Below are 17,377 nucleotides of genomic sequence, written 5' to 3'. Positions count from 1 at the left end.
ACAATCAAATGAAAAACCTAAATTTAATCTACAAGATTGCTTAAAAAAATTATAAAAAACTATTAAACCTAAAACAATTCATGAGTTCTAAATTAATATATAGTTTTATATAAAAAATCAATAACTGAAATAGAAATGTGAAAACATAATCATAATAATCATATTTTACTTCAGCTATAGTTCAATATTAAACTGATGTACAGTATTAACCTTTTAAAAACTCAACAGAAACAACACAAAAATAAAATGAAAAAAATGAAATGGAAAATATAGCATTATATTACAGTATAATGGCAAATTTTTTGTTTACTTATATAAGATTACAATAAAGTATCATGGTATATTTTTGTTTACTTATCATTACATTATAGTAAAATGATAAGTAAACAAATTTTTTATTTAATTTAAAATAACTAAATAATCATTTCATCAAAAATGTCCGTAAATTTACTTAAAAGTTAATTAAAATGAACTTCAACTGTTATAAAATGTAAAAAGTGTTAAAACACACACACACGCGCGCGCGCACACAATTTAATACTGTTTGTATGTATTCATTAAATGTAAACCGCTATACAGTACTATACAAAAACAAAATCCTGAAAATTATTTTTTAAATCTAAAATTATTTACTGAAAATATCATAATTTATACTAAAATAACACTGACCTGGAGCTTTTTCTGTATTTAGACCCTTTTACAGTTCTACAGTTTTACAGTAAAATGGACGTTGTTTTTGTATGGCACGTTACATAATATAATATAATATAATATAATATAATATAATATAATATAAAAATATAATATAATAAAATATAAAATAAAATAAAAGAATATAATATAATATAATATAAAAATATAATATAATAAAATATAAAATAAAATAAAAGAATATAATATAATATAATATACATCTTTTTAGCCGATTTTTCGCTGACTCCGGTCCGTGTTCCAGTGTTCTGGTTGGTTTGATCCACTCCACATTTTACCTCAGTCCTCTCACTATTGTATGACGCAGAACTGAGCGATCTTCACTCACGCCGATGAAATGTGTTCAAAACACAGTTGTCTTTTAGTCTAGTTGCGAGTTAAAATGTAACAATAATAATAAATAAATCAGGAAAGATGAACGTGTCCGCGAGAAGCCTCCGCCGTGTGAGCAGAATATGGCGGAGTTTTTCCTCCAGGCAGGGAATGAATGTGTTTGACAGGAGCATGAAGCGCAGACAGAAGGACTGGGCTTCATCTTTACTGGACAGCCACAAATACGATTACCTTCGAGAAGAGGTCAGATCTTGTGCACAATGTTTGTTTTAAATTAGAGACAAAAGTGTGTGTGTGAACTTGTGTTTTTGTTGTGTTTGCAGGTGGGCAGAAGAGTGGCGGACAGAGTTTATGATGTCGCAAGGTCACTGTGCTTACATGCTATTATTAAATAATAATTCTGGAAAATATTCAATTATGGTATTAGTTTTACTTCGCGTCATCGGGACTTAATTTAATTTTGTGAGGTAGAAAAGGAGATATCTAGCAGAATATGCGTTCTGCACTGCCCTACAAAGACAGCATGACAAATGCCTTTAAAGTCCGCGTGTAATCAAAATGTACAATGTTTATTTTGCTAGCTCATGTTGATATTCTTAAAGTGAATAATTAATCTGTGCAAGCTGTGGCACTAGAAAAAATATTTTGTTTTGGTAATCTTTAATGAAAGTATGACAATTTGCTTTTGCGTTTGGTGCGTCGCTCCTTCTGTTGACGTCAACCTGAGGGTTTCCATAGAAACTGCATATTGACGCCATCTCTTAAGGCTGGTTTATACTTCTGTATCAAGTGATCGGCGTGACCCATGGCGCCTGCCTTGCGCGTAGTTGTGCATTTATACTTCTGCGTGCTGTTTGTGTTGCTCTGCAATAACACTTCTGAAACACTAGCAGGCAGTAGGTTATTATGTTCCTCTGTGTCGACTTTTTTCGGGGGTGTTTTCTGAACGCTACCTTAACGTACAAGTAGCTAAAACTCTCTCATTCAGAGGCGGGAACCGGCTGACATGCAACAACTTTAATCATCAGGAAACACAAAGTAAAGTAAAAAAAGTTTCCATCTGGAGCTCCTTCATGTGACTCGACACTTGTAAATACTCGCTCCATTGGCCTCGCTGCTCTCAGCGCCGCCCACACTTGTCACCACTACCAAGCTGACCAATCACAGAGCTTGAACTACGCATCGTTGCGATGTATAGTTAAATTTTTGAGAGGTCAGCGTCAGCCATGGCGAGGGCTATGTAACCACGCGAAGTATACATGACGCACAAGTATAAATCAACCATTACCATTAGTTTGCCAAAATAAAAGCCCCACCCTCTACTTAACATTCTATTTCAGCTGGAAGTACATTAACATAATAAAAGTCTCAGCAACTTCCGGTTCCAGAGTTTATGGTTTTTACACCAGCTTAAATTTTGTAGTTACTGCACATTTTTGACACCCTTGTTTTTATGAAACACGACAAGATTAAACCTGGAGACAGAAGAGATGTCATAAAGCCTAATTTAGGATTTAAAGTCCACGTGAACTCGAAGAAAGAAAAAACTGCCATAAGATAGGGAACTATAATATAAGGAACTATTTGAATATCTAAAATCTGAGGATTTAAAAAAAAAATAAAAATTGAGAAAATTGTCTTTAACTTTGTCGAAATTAAGTTCTTAGCAATGCATATTACTAATAAAAACTACATTATGATATATTTACAGTAGGAAATTTACCAAGTATTTTAATATAACACGATCTTTATTTAATCTAATGATTTTTCAAATGAAAGGAATTTTTTTAACCTATACAAGTTTATTTAGTTATTGCCAAACTATGCCCTTGCATAATAAGGCTGGTTTTGTTGCCCAGGGTCACAAATTAGCAATTAAAACTAATCATTAATAGAATGTTAATCGGGTAGAGTGAAATATTTGAATGCAGCTATTCCTGCTAAATATAATCAATTTAATACGTCAAAATTCCTGCAGACTAGGCAATACTATATATTGTACACTACAGTATGTCATACAATAGTTCTTTGTAATGAATAGTTGAATTGAAGTTATTTTGGGGGATGTCAACAGCTCTAGTCTCCAATCACTTTCATTGTAAGCTTTGGAATTCTGACTGGTATCTCCTAGTACTGTAATAGTACTGTAGGTTTTGCGGCGAAAACATGAGTGCCAGTAAACAATAACAAAACGTACATTTTTTGAATCCTCTAAATGTCATTACAGGACTTTCCCTCTGGCTCTGGATGTAGGATGTGGGAGGAGCCACATTGGAGAGCATTTGAGTAAGGTAAAACTGTTCTTAGTTTGGCAAGTATCCATTATATAAATGCGTATTTGAGTGCAAAAAAAAATTATACTTTGAGACATGAGAAGCTTGTAATCTTCCCTTTACTACATTAAAAAAAAAGCAGCATGAACATTCTTGGCAACATCTCCTTTTGTGTTTTTCAGAAGAATTAAGGTTTTAAGTTACATTCCTAAATTAAACGCATCTTATGGTAACACGGATTCTCTCTCATCTCAGGAGGTTGTCGAGTGTCTCTTCCTAACAGACATTTCAAGCTCGTCCCTGGTAAGAGACTTCATGTTTGTTTTATTGATGTGCGAATGCAACATACTGTAAATATATGCATTATAACTGCATATAATTTATGCCAATTCTAACACTGAAAATTTGGGGTCAGCTTGATTTCTTGTTGGTAAGAAATTAATAGTTTTATTTGGAAATAGCAAATCGGAAAAAGCAACGTTAAAGACTAGAGCTGCACGATATTGGAAAAAGCTGACATTGCAATGTTTCATTTTGGCGCAATATATATATTGCAATACGAATACAATTTCAGCAGATGATTTAAATAGCTCTATTTGGGAAGATTTCATTCATTTAAATCGACTGTGATGATCAAGTCTGTTTTATGCAGTGCGTTTGCATTCATTATAATAAATTACAAGCAAAAATAAGCAATGAACAGTGCTTTATGGTTTTCTGGGGAGTCTAACAGTATTCGAGTACAGAAATGAAATCAATGTGAAATAACATGATCATCATTGTCTAAATAATAAAAATAATATCTCTATGCTTTAATTTAATCCTGTCATGTGACTATTGCAGATACACACATTACGATAACGATGCTCAAACGATATATTGTTCAGCCCAAGTACATTAATTCATTCATTCAATCTCCTTCGGCTTAGTCTCTATTTCAGAGGTTGCCACAGCGGAATGAGCCACCAACTAAACCAGCATTCACACACACATGCACTATGGACAATTTAGTTTATTCAATTCTCCTATAGTGCATGTGTTTGGACTGTGGGGGAAACCGGAGGTCCCGGAGGAAACCCACGCCAACACAGGGAGAACATGCAAACTACACACAGAAACGCCAACCCAGCCGGGACTCGAACCAGTAACCTCCTTGCTGTAAGGTGACAGTGCTAACTACTGAGCCACTATGCCGCCAGACCAAGTGCAGACTTTTTATATTGTCGTTTTAAACTATCTATATATATATAAAAAAAATGGATTATGGTTTGAGAAAATGATGAAGTACTACAACATTTATGAGTATCATATTAGAGTGTTTTCTGAAGGATCACTTGGTTGACTTGAATGATGTTTAAAAAGCATTTACATCACAGAGGGACCATACATTTTAAATAGATTCAGTCAGAAAACACTTTTAATTTTAAATGATACAAATATTTTAAGATATTACAGTCTTTACATTAAGTAAATGCAGCCATGGTAGCCTTAAAAATAGTTTGCCTCGAAATGAAAACTCTGGCATCATCAAACCCGTTTCCTGCTTCTGTTGAACAGAAATAGAGACATACTGAAGAATGCTGGAGGGGGAAAACAGCCATTGACTTCCATTGTATTTTTGTTTCTCCTATAGATGCCAATTGTTTCCAGCATTCTTCAGAATATCTTATTTGGTGTTCAACAGAAGAAAGATAAATTCATAAACATTTACAATCACTTGAGTGCGAGTAAATGGGGGGCAAATGTTCATTTTTTGGGTGAACTAACCCCTTTAACACATTTATTAACACTTTTCTAAAATTGTGTAAATACAGTTGAAGTCAGAATTATTAGCCCCTGTATATATTTTCCTCCAATTTCTGTCCAGGTCTGTCCAAATCTCATTGCAAAGGTGCTAGTTTCACCCCGATGTTTTCCAGTTTGCGGTCTATAGTCACAGCCTGGTTTGTAACAACTCTGCTCACCACAGATTCAATCTGTTTCAATTTAAGCCAATTAGCAGAAACCCTGTTATCAAAGTTCCGAATAGATATATTTCTTTAATATCCTCCATGGACAGAGCGGCCAGGCATATGACGCCATACTTGTCCATCATGTATCCAGCTGTGACCGTCCCTGCAGGACAGTTGGGTTCCCCCGAACCCAGACTTCTCATCGAGAAGATGGTGTCAATTGCGTTCAGATACCAGTTGATCAAATCTATAATTCCTTATTTGTTTGGAGAGCAGGGCAAGGAAAGCCTCAGATATGGAATAAGACAAGACAAGAGGAGCCAGCTAGGAGAGATATGGGAGGGAGAGGAAAAAAGGGGCTAATAATATTGACATTAAAATGGTTTAAAAAAAATTAAATCTTCTTTTATTCTAGCCGAAATAAAACAAATAAGACTATAAAATATTATAGGAAATACTGTGAAAAATTCATTGCTCTGTTAAACATCATTTGAGAAATATTTGAAAAAGAAAAATCACAGGTTAATAATTTTGACTTTAACTGTATATGACTGAGATCTTCTTACTCTCTCTTCTCCAGAGGAACAGGAAGAAAAGTGATATTCCTGCTCATTGTGTGATGGCAGACGAGGAGTTCCTGCCCTTTAAAGAAAACACATTTGACCTAGTGCTCAGCAGTCTGAGGTATCACACCGCCCCAGTGCATAATGGGAAGATTTAAGGATGAGCTCTCATTTACAAACCCATATTTCTCTCCTCAGTATGCACTGGATCAACGACCTTCCCGGAGCTCTGCGACAGGTATGAGTAGCGCTGTATATCATTCATTCATTCATTTTCCTTCGGCTTAGTCTCTATTTCAGTGGTCGCCACAGCGGAATGAACCACCAACTATTCCAGCAAATGTTTTACACAGAAATGCCCTTTTAGCCACAACCCAGTACTGGGAAACCCCCATTCACACACACATTCATACACTATAATCAATTTAGTTTATTCAATTCACCTATAGCGCATGTCTTTGGACTGTGGTGAAAACCGGAGCACCTGGAGGAAACCCACAACAACATGGGGAGAACATGCAAACTCCACGCAGAAATGCCAAATGGCCCAGCCAGAACTTGAACCAGCGACCTTTTTGCTGTGAGGCGACAATGCTAACCACTGAGCTATCCTATGGATAAAATAAAAAGTTGCACTATTGTTTATCTCGGGGTCTAGCAAAAGACATGTATTGTTGCACAGTGAACGAATAGACATGTGTTGTGTTCAGATTCACCAGGTGTTGAAGCCAGATGGTGTGTTCATCGGAGCGATGGTCGGCGGTGAGACGCTGTACGAGCTGCGCTGTTCTCTGCAGTTGGCGGAGCTGGAGAGGGAGGGCGGGTTTGCGCCACACATCTCACCCTATACTGCTGTCACTGACCTGGGTAACCTGCTGGGACAGGCCGGATTCAACATGCTCACTGTGGTACATTTAAAGGGGCCCTATTATGCCCCTTTTTAGTCTCTGATCTCACTAGAGTGTGTGTGTGTGTGTGTGTGTGTGTGTGTGTGTTAAGTTTCTTCTCAAAATGCCACACTTTGCAACCTTTTGATCCAAATTGTGGTGTTTTGGTGACTGTCGCTTTAAATTCAAATGAGATTGTGCTCCCGGCCCACATTTCAAATTGGGGCGGAGCTACAAACATGTCATGCATCAACATAGCTGCAGATTTAGACACTGCATTTTAAAGGATTTCGTCAGCTTCGTGTGATTATATCGAGGCTCATTGTTGTGTTGCAGGACATTGATGAAGTTCAGGTCCATTATCCTGGTATGCTGGAGGTCATGAGGGATTTACAAGGTAAACTCTGTGTTAATGTCTAATGTTATCAAATGGAAGGAAAGTCTGTTCACATTGTGTTCCTGTTCTTCAGGTATGGGCGAGAGCAACTGTGCATGGAATAGAAAGTCACTCCTGCAAAGAGACACCATACTGGCGGCGGCTGCTATTTATAAAGGTGAGACTCATCTGGAAGTGCACCATTTGGAGTATTAAAACAAATTGAAATATTGAGAAAATTATCTTTTAAAGTTGTGCAATTTAGCAATCTAATCAAAGATGTATAGTAGGACATTTACAAAATATCTGATTTAAAAATCACTCATTTTGATCCATACATTCATTCATTCTATTTTCGCCCTTTATTAATAAGGGGTCGCCACAGCGGAATGAACCGCCAACTTATCCAGCATGTTTTACACAGCGGATGCCTTTCCAGCTGCAACCCAGCACTGGGAAACACTAATACACTCTTGCATTCACACACACTACAGCCAATTTAGCTTATTCAATTCACCTTTGGACTGTCTGGGAAACCGAAGGTCTTATAGTCTGAAATTAAAAAATTGAAATTTTAGGCCTTAAAATGTCTTAAATTGGCTGTTCTATGTCTTAAATATTTTTGCACAGGTCTTATTTTTCCGATGTCCATGTAACGCTACATCTAATGTTCATTTAAATTTTTTTTGGATGCTGTTGCTTGGTTTTCGTGGTGTTGTAGTTCTTTATTTCGCTAGTCATATTGTAATTTGCGGTATTACAACTACAAATGAGACCAACATGCAATAGCCAATCGGCTTTCTGTTATTAAACTCAGTGTGCACAGCGAATGTGACATCATCACTGTGTTTGCTGAGGTTCACTTTCTTTGCGCGCGACATGATTTCGGCTGGCTGAGTCAACAGATTTCCAGTGAACAGTTCACACGGTGCCGCATTTGATTTGAGTTAAATATGAATCACCTTCGTGACTGTACAGACATCTTTATGATCCGTCCATGCGTGATCATCATACAGATAAGCAGATGATCAATAATTCTTGGACAGAAATTACAACAGCCGTTGTAAAAGAGGATAGTTTTTGTAAAAGTTTGGATAAACCTGAGGTAAAAGTTTGTTAAAGCAAAATTTTTTTTAAAAGATGCCGTGGCAATAGTGGAGACCCATGTGGTTTTAATATTATAGAATATGTTTTTCTACCATTTATAGGTTTTACTCTGATGTATGTTACAATTTTGAAGTTAAATCAATATAAATAGCTACAAACTAAAATTAAGTAACAAGTTATGTCTTTGATAACTGGTAAGGATTATCGGTTTACAATATACTGATGCCCTGTTTTCTAGGCTTTATTGGTGATATAGGTCAGGAATGTTGGACCATTATTGCCTATTTAGCTTATAAGCAGAGGACAGAATCTAGCAAGAAAGTAATGCGTGAATTGTTGAGTGGGCAAAAAAAAAAAACCTAAGTATTTTTAGTACGCTTTTTTTGCTTTTACTCTTGCCATAATAAAAAAATAATTGTAGAGCAACCCATTTCTCTTATCATTGATATTTCACTTTAATAGGTAGAACTGTCTGAGATCAAAAGCGAGTGATGCATTAAAGTTTAATTCAAAAAATCTTTATTATAAAATCCTTATAATCATTAAAATAATATATAAAAACAATAAAAATAATTTGTTTAAAAATAAAGAATATCACAACGGCGAACACGTCAAATATAAAAGCCTCATCCGTTTCGTGAGGTGCGCTTTTCTTATTTTAATAACTCTATGAATTAAATATTTACATACAGTTGAAGTCACTACAATTACTAGGCCTCCTGTGAACGTTTTTTTCTTTACAATTATTTCCCAAATGATGTTTAACAGAGCAAGGAAGTTTCCACAGTATGTCTGATAATATTTTTTCTTCTGGAGAAAGTCTTATTTGTTCTATTTCGGCTAGAATAAAAGCAGTTTTTAATTTTTTTAAATCCCATTTTACGGTCATAATTATTAGCCCCTTTAAGCTATATTTGTTTACAATAGTCAACAGAACAAACCATCGTTATACAATGACTTGCCTAATTACCATAACCTGCCTGATTAACCTAGTTAAGTCTTTAAATATCACTTTAAGCTGTATAGAAGTGTCTTAAAAAATATCTAGTCAAATATTATTTACTGTCATCATGGCAAAGACAAAATAAATCAGTTATTAGAGATGAGTTATTAAAACTATTATGTTTAGAAATGTGTTGAAAAAATCTTCGCTTCGTTAAACAGAAATTGGGGGAAAAATATACAGAAGGGCTAATAATTCTGACTTCAACTGTATTTATGTTGTGTTTACCGACATTCAGAGATGTACGGCAATGAAGACGGTTCAGTTCCCGCCACCTTTCAGATCCTCTACATGATTGGCTGGAAGCCTCATGACTCTCAGGTCTGCTGCATTTTCATTGGCTGTTTGTTTAATAATGCTGACCAATCACATGTGAGATACTGACTTGTGATGAATTTACAGGCCAAACCAGCAAAGCGAGGCTCGGCGAACGTCTCATTTGCAGATCTGTCGAAAATAGGCAAACTTCAGAGCGACCAGCAGAAAAACCACCACAAATCCTGAAACAGAAACACATTTTTATTCCTCACGTCCACTTCTGAAGGAGCTGCGTTAATCATATGAACATGATCACATTGAAATGTCGCATCAACAAACTGTATTTTTGCAAATAAATAAACTGTGAATTCATCATGGCGCTGAAATGGCTCGTCACTGAATTACCAGATCAATCATTACATTCGCTTTCAGAAATAAAAAATGCTAACATGGTTTTAAAAATGTGTACGTCTTACTCTCAGCATTCAAAGTAAACACAATAATGCTAACGGCTAATATAGCAGTGCTATCCCTTTCTTCATGAAAACAAACCCCTCTGTACAGATCAAGTGTACAAGATACATTCTGCATATACATATGGCTTTATAGTACTTCAGTCAGAGAGTAATTTACAGCGTAGACTACAGTAAAAGCCCTTAAAGAGGCAGTTCACCCAAAAATTGCTGCCATTTAAAGGAACACTTCATTTTGGAAATATGCTAATTTTACGGCTCCCCTAGAGTTAAACGATTGAGTTTAACCACTTTTGAATCTATTCAGACAATCTCCAGCCTGACTTAAGCACATTTAGCTTAGCTTAGCACAAATCATCGAATCGGATTAGACCATTAGCATCTAGTTTTGCTAATTTTTCTATTCAAAGCTTTTGTAGTTGGCTTTCATATTCTAAGTACACAACATAACTACACAAACGTCAAGCTTCAAATAGCAAAATAATCAAAACTCTAACCATTTTTGAACGAGATGCTAATGGTCTAATCCGATTCAATGATCTATGCTAAGCTACGCTAAAAGTGCTCCCGCCAGAGATCGGCTGAATGGATTCAAACTCAACTGTTGAACTCTATGGGTGCAGTGAAATGAGCCTATTTCCATAAAAGCAGAGTGTTTCTTTACGATAATGGTGACTTTTTTCTTCAGTAAAACATTAAAGAAGATTTTTCAGCTTAACCTGTAATTCTTTGGCTACTTTTAAAGTAAATAAAATAATATACAGGCAACACAAAATTAATACATGGGGCTCATGAACTTAAATGTGTACTTATGACGTGAAATAATTGGACAGTGCAAGAAACTGAAAGTTATTTACAATACTATACTATTACTAATACTATTACCATTTTGAGACCTCAATGTATCACCACAAGCACAGATATTAATTTTATTTAGCCTGTATGTGTTTTTTAGACTCTAAAATGCTGATAATAAATTGATTTGCATTTTATGAATCACCAAAATCTACTTTAATGTAGTACTGAAGACAAAAAAGTCAACATCTTAGATGACCTAAATTGATTTTTGGTGTGAACTACCCCTCTAATTGAATCCAGGACAATTATTCTGAATCAAAAGCACTATTAGTTGATCTGGAAGTCATCGCCTCACAGTACAAGTGCTAATTTGAGAGCTTTGACCTCACAGTGGTTATAAAAACAACAGAAATCTGCTGAAATGTTATGGATTTTGCTGAAAATTGTTTGAAATGGCAGTATCTGTGGATTAGAATCCAGAATCAAGCATTGGCGATTCATTATTTACATCGAAAATGATTTAAAGCGAACCACGAACTGAAGTAGCAGCTACAGGACGTCCCGTTTGTCCACAGAAACAGGCTTCTTGGTTCTTAATGTAAACACTAGACGTTTAGAGCAGGTTATGATGATGAGGATGATGAAGTCTATATTTCTCATTCTTCAAAAGCGTTTAAAGCTCGAGTTAATGCCAGAAAGGCACTGACAAAACTATATACATATACTTTGGATTCTCAGTGTTGCACGATCCTGATTTACACCTTTCCTGAGTGAGTTTATGAGCGGGTACAGGTCGTATTTCACCTCAAAATAAAAATGCCTATTTGTTTTGTATTAGAATTTTCTTCTTATGATGTTATGACAATGCAGATTAATTTAAAAGACATAGCATTTAACCTTGAGTATTTATACATCGTAGTTGCACTGCTCTACTGGCATGTTTAATTTATGCTACTTTACATACAATATAATAAAAACAATATAATATAACAATATACATTTAAGTAATTCTAAGTTTAAGTACAAGTATATCAAAGAGAAAAAAAACATTACTATGAGAATCATATTTTAAAAAACTACAGAAAAATTTATGCTCATTGGAAATATTATAATATCTTAATATATAATATATATATATATATATACACATATACATATATATATATATAAATATATATATATATATATATATATATATATATATATATATATATATATATATATATATATAAATATATATATATATATATATATATATATATATATATATATATATATATATATATATATATATAAATATATATATATATATATTATATATTATATATATTATATATATATAATTTAAAAAATATTTATTTTTATTTTTAATTCAGGTTTTTCTACAACAGCTTTGTTTTACAGCCATTTTGAATTTTTAGTAATATAATAATAATAATAATAAATTATATTTGTTAATAAACAAAAATTGTATGTAATAATATGTAAAAAAGAATGATAGTCTATTGTGCGCATTATTTATAAATATCTTGACAATAATGTTCCCATGCAAAAAAAATAAATAAATCTGCATGAAGCTAAAGATCTGATTTTATGCAGAAAATATCATTTCTTATTTTGTTCGTTTTTATTTTAGGGTGAAATGTTTTGGAGTGAATTGGTTTGTAGTAAGTATTTGTATCAGAGATCGGCATGTAATCCATGAAAATGAGAGTTTATGTGTGTGTCAGCCCGTCCCATGGCTGCTGTAGTCGAACACCCCCTTCTTAAAGAAGGGCGAGATGTCCCAGACGGCGTGTTTGGAGAGATTGAGGCCGAACTCGTCTGTCCTTATTGGAGAAGCGGACGATGATGACATCATCACCCGAAAGAAGTTGCGCAGGTATTGCTGGAGGAACACAATGACATCATACATCAGCAGTGGTTCTCATTGGCTGGCGACTGAATGAACAATGAACACATTTTGATCACCTCCAGTTGGTTCCGGCGCTCTGCGATCGTCCGCTCGTCTCGGTTTCCGAAAATCTTCTTGGGCGGGAAATCCAAAGCAGCAAGCTTAAACACAACATTCAAGACAACGATAAATCAATTATTTACTAATATTGTTTTCATATTACTTATTTTAATATTAGTTACTAATTATTCTAATATCATTCAAATAGAATACTTCTAATATTAAGTTACCAATTATTTACTAATATTATTTACAAGACAAAAATAAATCAATTATTTACTAAATACAGTTTATTTGCCCTCCTGTGAATTTCTTCTTTAAATATTCCCCAAATTATGTTAAACACAGAAGACATTTTTCACAGTATTTCCTGTAATATTTTTTTCCTCTGGAGAAAGTCTTATTTGTTTTATTTAGGCTAGAATAAAAGCAGTTTTTAATTTTTTTAAAAACCATTTTAAGGTCAAAATTATTAGCCCCCTTATGCAATATTATTTCTCGATTGTCTACAGAACAAACCACTGTTATATAAAATTATTAAAAAAATATATATTATCCATATCTTTAAACAAATTTATGCTTAATTGTATGCAAAATAGGGTCCTAATTTTTTTTATTTTGTCCTATTATTATGAATTGCTTAAAATTTACTATAAATATACTAACGTAATGACAAGTTAAACATTTAAACCTTCACATTTATGCATTTTTCAAATTATCTTATTATTTAAAAATATATATATTGAATAAATGAAAAACTCTTATTGTCTGAAAAAAACGGGAAAAAAAAATCCATGCTCCTAAAAATGTACTTAAAAAAGGTCTACAAATTATAAAAATGTACAAGAGATTCATTTTATCTAAACTGATTTTCTTTTGTAACATTTAAGCATTAATTTAAAATGAATGAAGACGACGACATGGTTTAATGTTTAAACACATTTGATACAAACATTTTTAAACATTATATAGATTGGTACACTTTTACATCATACCTCTGGATATTTGAGCTTCATCGATTTGTGCATCTCCCGAAAACGACTGTATCTTCTGAACACAGTCCAGGTTTCATCCAGAACAGTGATCTGAACCCGGACACAGAAAACTCAGCTCTCAAATACACACACACACACAGATTTCACCGCTCGCAGATATACAGAGTAAAACACAGACAAACCTTGACTTCAAACTCAAAGTGCTCGTCTTTGCCCTGTCCACACAGCACATAGCGTGGGATGCAGATCTTCACCGGATCCTTCAGACTCTCGGGACTCAGATCCAGAGGAATCGACACCAGCCGCTGTGGGAAAAAGGGCAAATACAGTCAGGAAACATTCTCCATTTGAGCGCTCAGAAAATAACATTCAAAAACATACAAGACGGTACCTCGTATTTGAGTTTGCGCTGGTCGAAACGCCTTTTATCATTGTCCTGTGAGATTGAAAGGGAGTTCATTAGAGTCACATGCCTGCTGAGATATACAGTACTGTGCAAAAGTCTTTGGCCACCATTAGGTTTGTCATTTTAGTATAATTATTTGTATTTATTTATAATATAGTATAATAAACTCTCCCTCTTCACCTGAACAGTAATGATATTTGTAGCTAGCACAAGCTTTAGCTAGCAGAAGCCATTTTCTGAAAACAGTGTTGTGTTTTTCCTCAACTTCGTGTCCATACTTCTTTTCTATCTGTTTATATCTTGACCAAAACTGTTGGGGGGACCAAAACTTGTGCACAGTACTGTATATATTGTCTGTATATGTAATACTGTATACATTATTAGTAAGGCTGGGTATTGATTCAGATTCTGATTCACAAGCTGTCAATTTTATTCAGTTCTTGATTCGATTCTCGGTTTGATTTAGTGGGTATAGATTTAATACAATTAAATGAAATAAATAATAATAATAAAATATGAAATACAGCAAGGATTTTATAAAATTATATATATTAGCCACCTTTGAATTTTTTTCTTTTTTTAATATTTCCCAAATGATGTTTAACAGAGCAAGGAAATTTTCACATTATGTCTGATAATATTTTTTTCTTCTGGAGAAAGTCTTATTTGCTTTATTTCGGCTAGAATAAAAGCAGTTTTAAATTTTTTATGAACCATTTTAAGGTCAATATTATTAGCCCCTTTAAGCTATATTTTTTTCTTAGTCAACAGAACAAGCCATCATTATAAAATAACTTGCCTAATTACCCTAACCTGCCTAATTAACCTAATTAACCTAGTTAAGCCTTTAAATGTCACTTTAAGCTGTATAGAAGTGTCTTGAAAAATATCAAGTAAAATATTATTTACTGTCATCATGACAAAGATAAAATATATCAGCTAATAGAAATGAGTTATTAAAACTATCATGTTTAGAAATGTTGAAAAAAATCTCTGTTAAACAAAAACTGAGGAAAAAAATAAACAAGGGGCTAATAATTCTGGGGGGCTAATAATTCTGACTTCAACTGTATATACACACACACATAGGTGTAAAAAAGAAATTTTGCAGTATACTCAAGATAATATTTCCAATTTCTTTTAGTTTGGCCTATATATATATATATATATATATATATATATATATATATATATATATATATATATATATATATATATATATATATATATATATTTATATAATATACATAAATATATAATATACATAATGTATATATATTTAATGTACATATATATGCATACATACACATATATATATAATATATATACACACACACACACACACACACACACACACACACACATACATATATATATATATATATATATATATATATATATATATATGTATATATATATATATATATATACATATACATACATACATACATACATATATATATATATATATATATATATATATATATATATATATATATATATATATATATATATATATATATATATATATATATATATATATATATATATATATATATATATACTTTTTTTATGTAAAAACCACTAGATCACAAGCTTCAATATGCTTCATAAAAAATAAAAGAAAGTGGTGGAGTTGGCGTTTGCAAGCATTTATAGATGCAAATTGTGAACGCTCCATGTTTTGTAGTAACAAACTTTGACAGTAACTAAAGTTTGGGCAGGAAAACCACAGACACAGTAATAATGCGCAGTAGTTATTATAGTGTAGGGGCGGGCCATGCTCTGTGGCTCTATTGCATCATCGTGCCACCGTCTTAGCCCCTCCCCCAAAAAAATCTTGAACATAGAACTGGTGAAAAACCGCTTAAGGGGCCGAACACAATGAACGCACTTTTTGTGTTGAGAGGCGCACCCTTTTTATTGGTTTACTAACAGCCGTGAGCGTTTTGCGTGCTGCTTAAGCATCCTTCGTGCCGTTACGTTTGAACTGCCTGCTGCGCCCCATGTTTTTGCCGTTGTGCGATTGCAGTAAAAAAAAAAAAGTTAAGAGCGGGAAAAGTGTTACGTCACTCGCGTCTTTTTTATTCTCCAATCAAATGAAAGTAAAGGCGGGGTTTCCGTAGAGGAGACAGCAGTGTTTGTGTTGTCAAGACAACTACGGAGGCTTCTGAAGATAGACAAGAGACTAGTGGTTGCTGTTTTGAGTTGTCCCGGAGCTGTATGACTTCACAAATCTTGAATATAACAATATTATTAAATATTACAATTATACCAATATCAACAGCAACACTCGCGCACAATACGCAGCTGATTCAGTCGTTGCTTAGCCACATAAAAATGCACTGCACTTCTTTTTTTCTAGTCAACAAAGTGCGCCTTACAGTTTCAGAGCGGAAATCACATTCACTGTGATCGACCCCTAACTCCAGAATTCAGTGCAACAAACTTCAGAGTCTCAGTAATATATTTCAGTGATACATTTTGAACAGTTCAGAAACCACTGTCAGAAATTTCCTTACCTGGACTTTAAAGTCTGCATGAAATAAAAATTTACCATGTGTATATTGCTGGCTCACATTGTTATTCTTTAGGTGAGCAATTAATCTGTGCAAGTTAATCCACACAAAAAAAATGTTTGTTTTGGTAATCTTCAATCAAATTTTGTTTTTGTATTGCGGTCCTTCTCTGTTGATGTCAACCTAAGGGTTTCCATAGCAAGTGTAAAGTAATATCCTTAGCCACGCCCCTCTTACCGTCAGTGTGCTATGAGGGAATGATGCTCAAAATGAAAGCCCCACCCCCTACTCAAAATTCCGTTTCAGTTCAGACTGCACTATTTTTTTTTCAGTGTTTTCACCTTTAATTGACAGGACAGTAGAGAGTATTGACAGGAAAGTGTGGGGAGCAGAAAGAGGGGGAAGGATCGGCATACGACCGCGAGGCTGGAATCGAACTCGGGTCGCCGTGAGCACCGGAGTGCATGTGTCGACGCGTTAACCACTACACCACTGGCGCCGACTAGACTGCACTATTTTCTAAGTAGTCACAGATGTTTTCACACTGCATGACTATCTGGGCTAGCGTTTCGTCGCTGCTTTGTTTACACTGCAAGATGTATCAGCGACAGGGGTTCACACTGCATGACTTTAAAATAGGAAGAATCGCTTCCAACTTTGTCTCAGTACGAAATGTCTCTCACAACCAAACACACGCGAGAACTGACATACAAACAATGTGAGGTCACGTCGTATATCTTTTGTTATTAACTACATAATGAGAAAGAAG

General features: G+C 34.1%; 2 protein-coding genes across 5 annotated transcripts in view; one reads left to right on the top strand and one right to left on the bottom strand.

Annotated features, from left to right (window-relative positions):
* The first annotated feature begins 1,003 nt into the window (after positions 1–1,003).
* On the top strand, positions 1,004–9,836 carry ndufaf5 (NADH:ubiquinone oxidoreductase complex assembly factor 5). Its single transcript, XM_056456530.1, has 11 exons — positions 1,004–1,287; positions 1,368–1,408; positions 3,272–3,335; positions 3,573–3,620; positions 5,850–5,953; positions 6,031–6,070; positions 6,543–6,740; positions 7,056–7,116; positions 7,190–7,273; positions 9,444–9,526; positions 9,608–9,836. Exons 1-11 carry the CDS (start codon positions 1,126–1,128, stop codon positions 9,707–9,709), a joined length of 987 nt encoding a protein of 328 aa, XP_056312505.1. The 5' UTR covers positions 1,004–1,125; the 3' UTR covers positions 9,710–9,836.
* A 2,356-nt stretch (positions 9,837–12,192) lies between these two features.
* The window catches only part of kif16ba (kinesin family member 16Ba), a 47,763-nt gene continuing 42,578 nt past the window's right edge, over positions 12,193–17,377 (bottom strand). For all 4 annotated transcript variants that reach the window (XM_056456525.1, XM_056456527.1, XM_056456526.1 and 1 more), the window contains 5 exons: positions 14,075–14,119; positions 13,866–13,988; positions 13,684–13,773; positions 12,706–12,789; positions 12,193–12,622 (listed from right to left, as the gene is read on the bottom strand). In XM_056456525.1, the coding sequence (XP_056312500.1) occupies positions 12,461–12,622; positions 12,706–12,789; positions 13,684–13,773; positions 13,866–13,988; positions 14,075–14,119 (504 nt within the window). In that variant the 3' untranslated portion in view covers positions 12,193–12,460. The remainder of the gene's footprint in view (positions 12,623–12,705; positions 12,790–13,683; positions 13,774–13,865; positions 13,989–14,074; positions 14,120–17,377) is intronic.

The sequence above is a fragment of the Danio aesculapii genome, chromosome 1 (genome assembly GCF_903798145.1).
Source record: "Danio aesculapii chromosome 1, fDanAes4.1, whole genome shotgun sequence".
Lineage (NCBI taxonomy): Eukaryota > Metazoa > Chordata > Actinopteri > Cypriniformes > Danionidae > Danio > Danio aesculapii.
This window is presented reverse-complemented; position numbering and strand designations above follow the sequence as displayed.

What these genes read in the sequence shown, in the direction of transcription:
- ndufaf5 (XM_056456530.1), top strand. Translation starts at nt 1,126, where the DNA reads ATGAACGTGTCCGCGAGAAGCCTCCGCCGTGTGAGCAGAATATGGCGG. An exon ending in TTCCCGGAGCTCTGCGACAG is followed by an intron (nt 6,071 to 6,542) that starts GTATGAGTAGCG and finishes TGTTGTGTTCAG; the next exon opens with ATTCACCAGGTGTTGAAGCC. An exon ending in GGAAGCCTCATGACTCTCAG is followed by an intron (nt 9,527 to 9,607) that starts GTCTGCTGCATT and finishes ATGAATTTACAG; the next exon opens with GCCAAACCAGCAAAGCGAGG.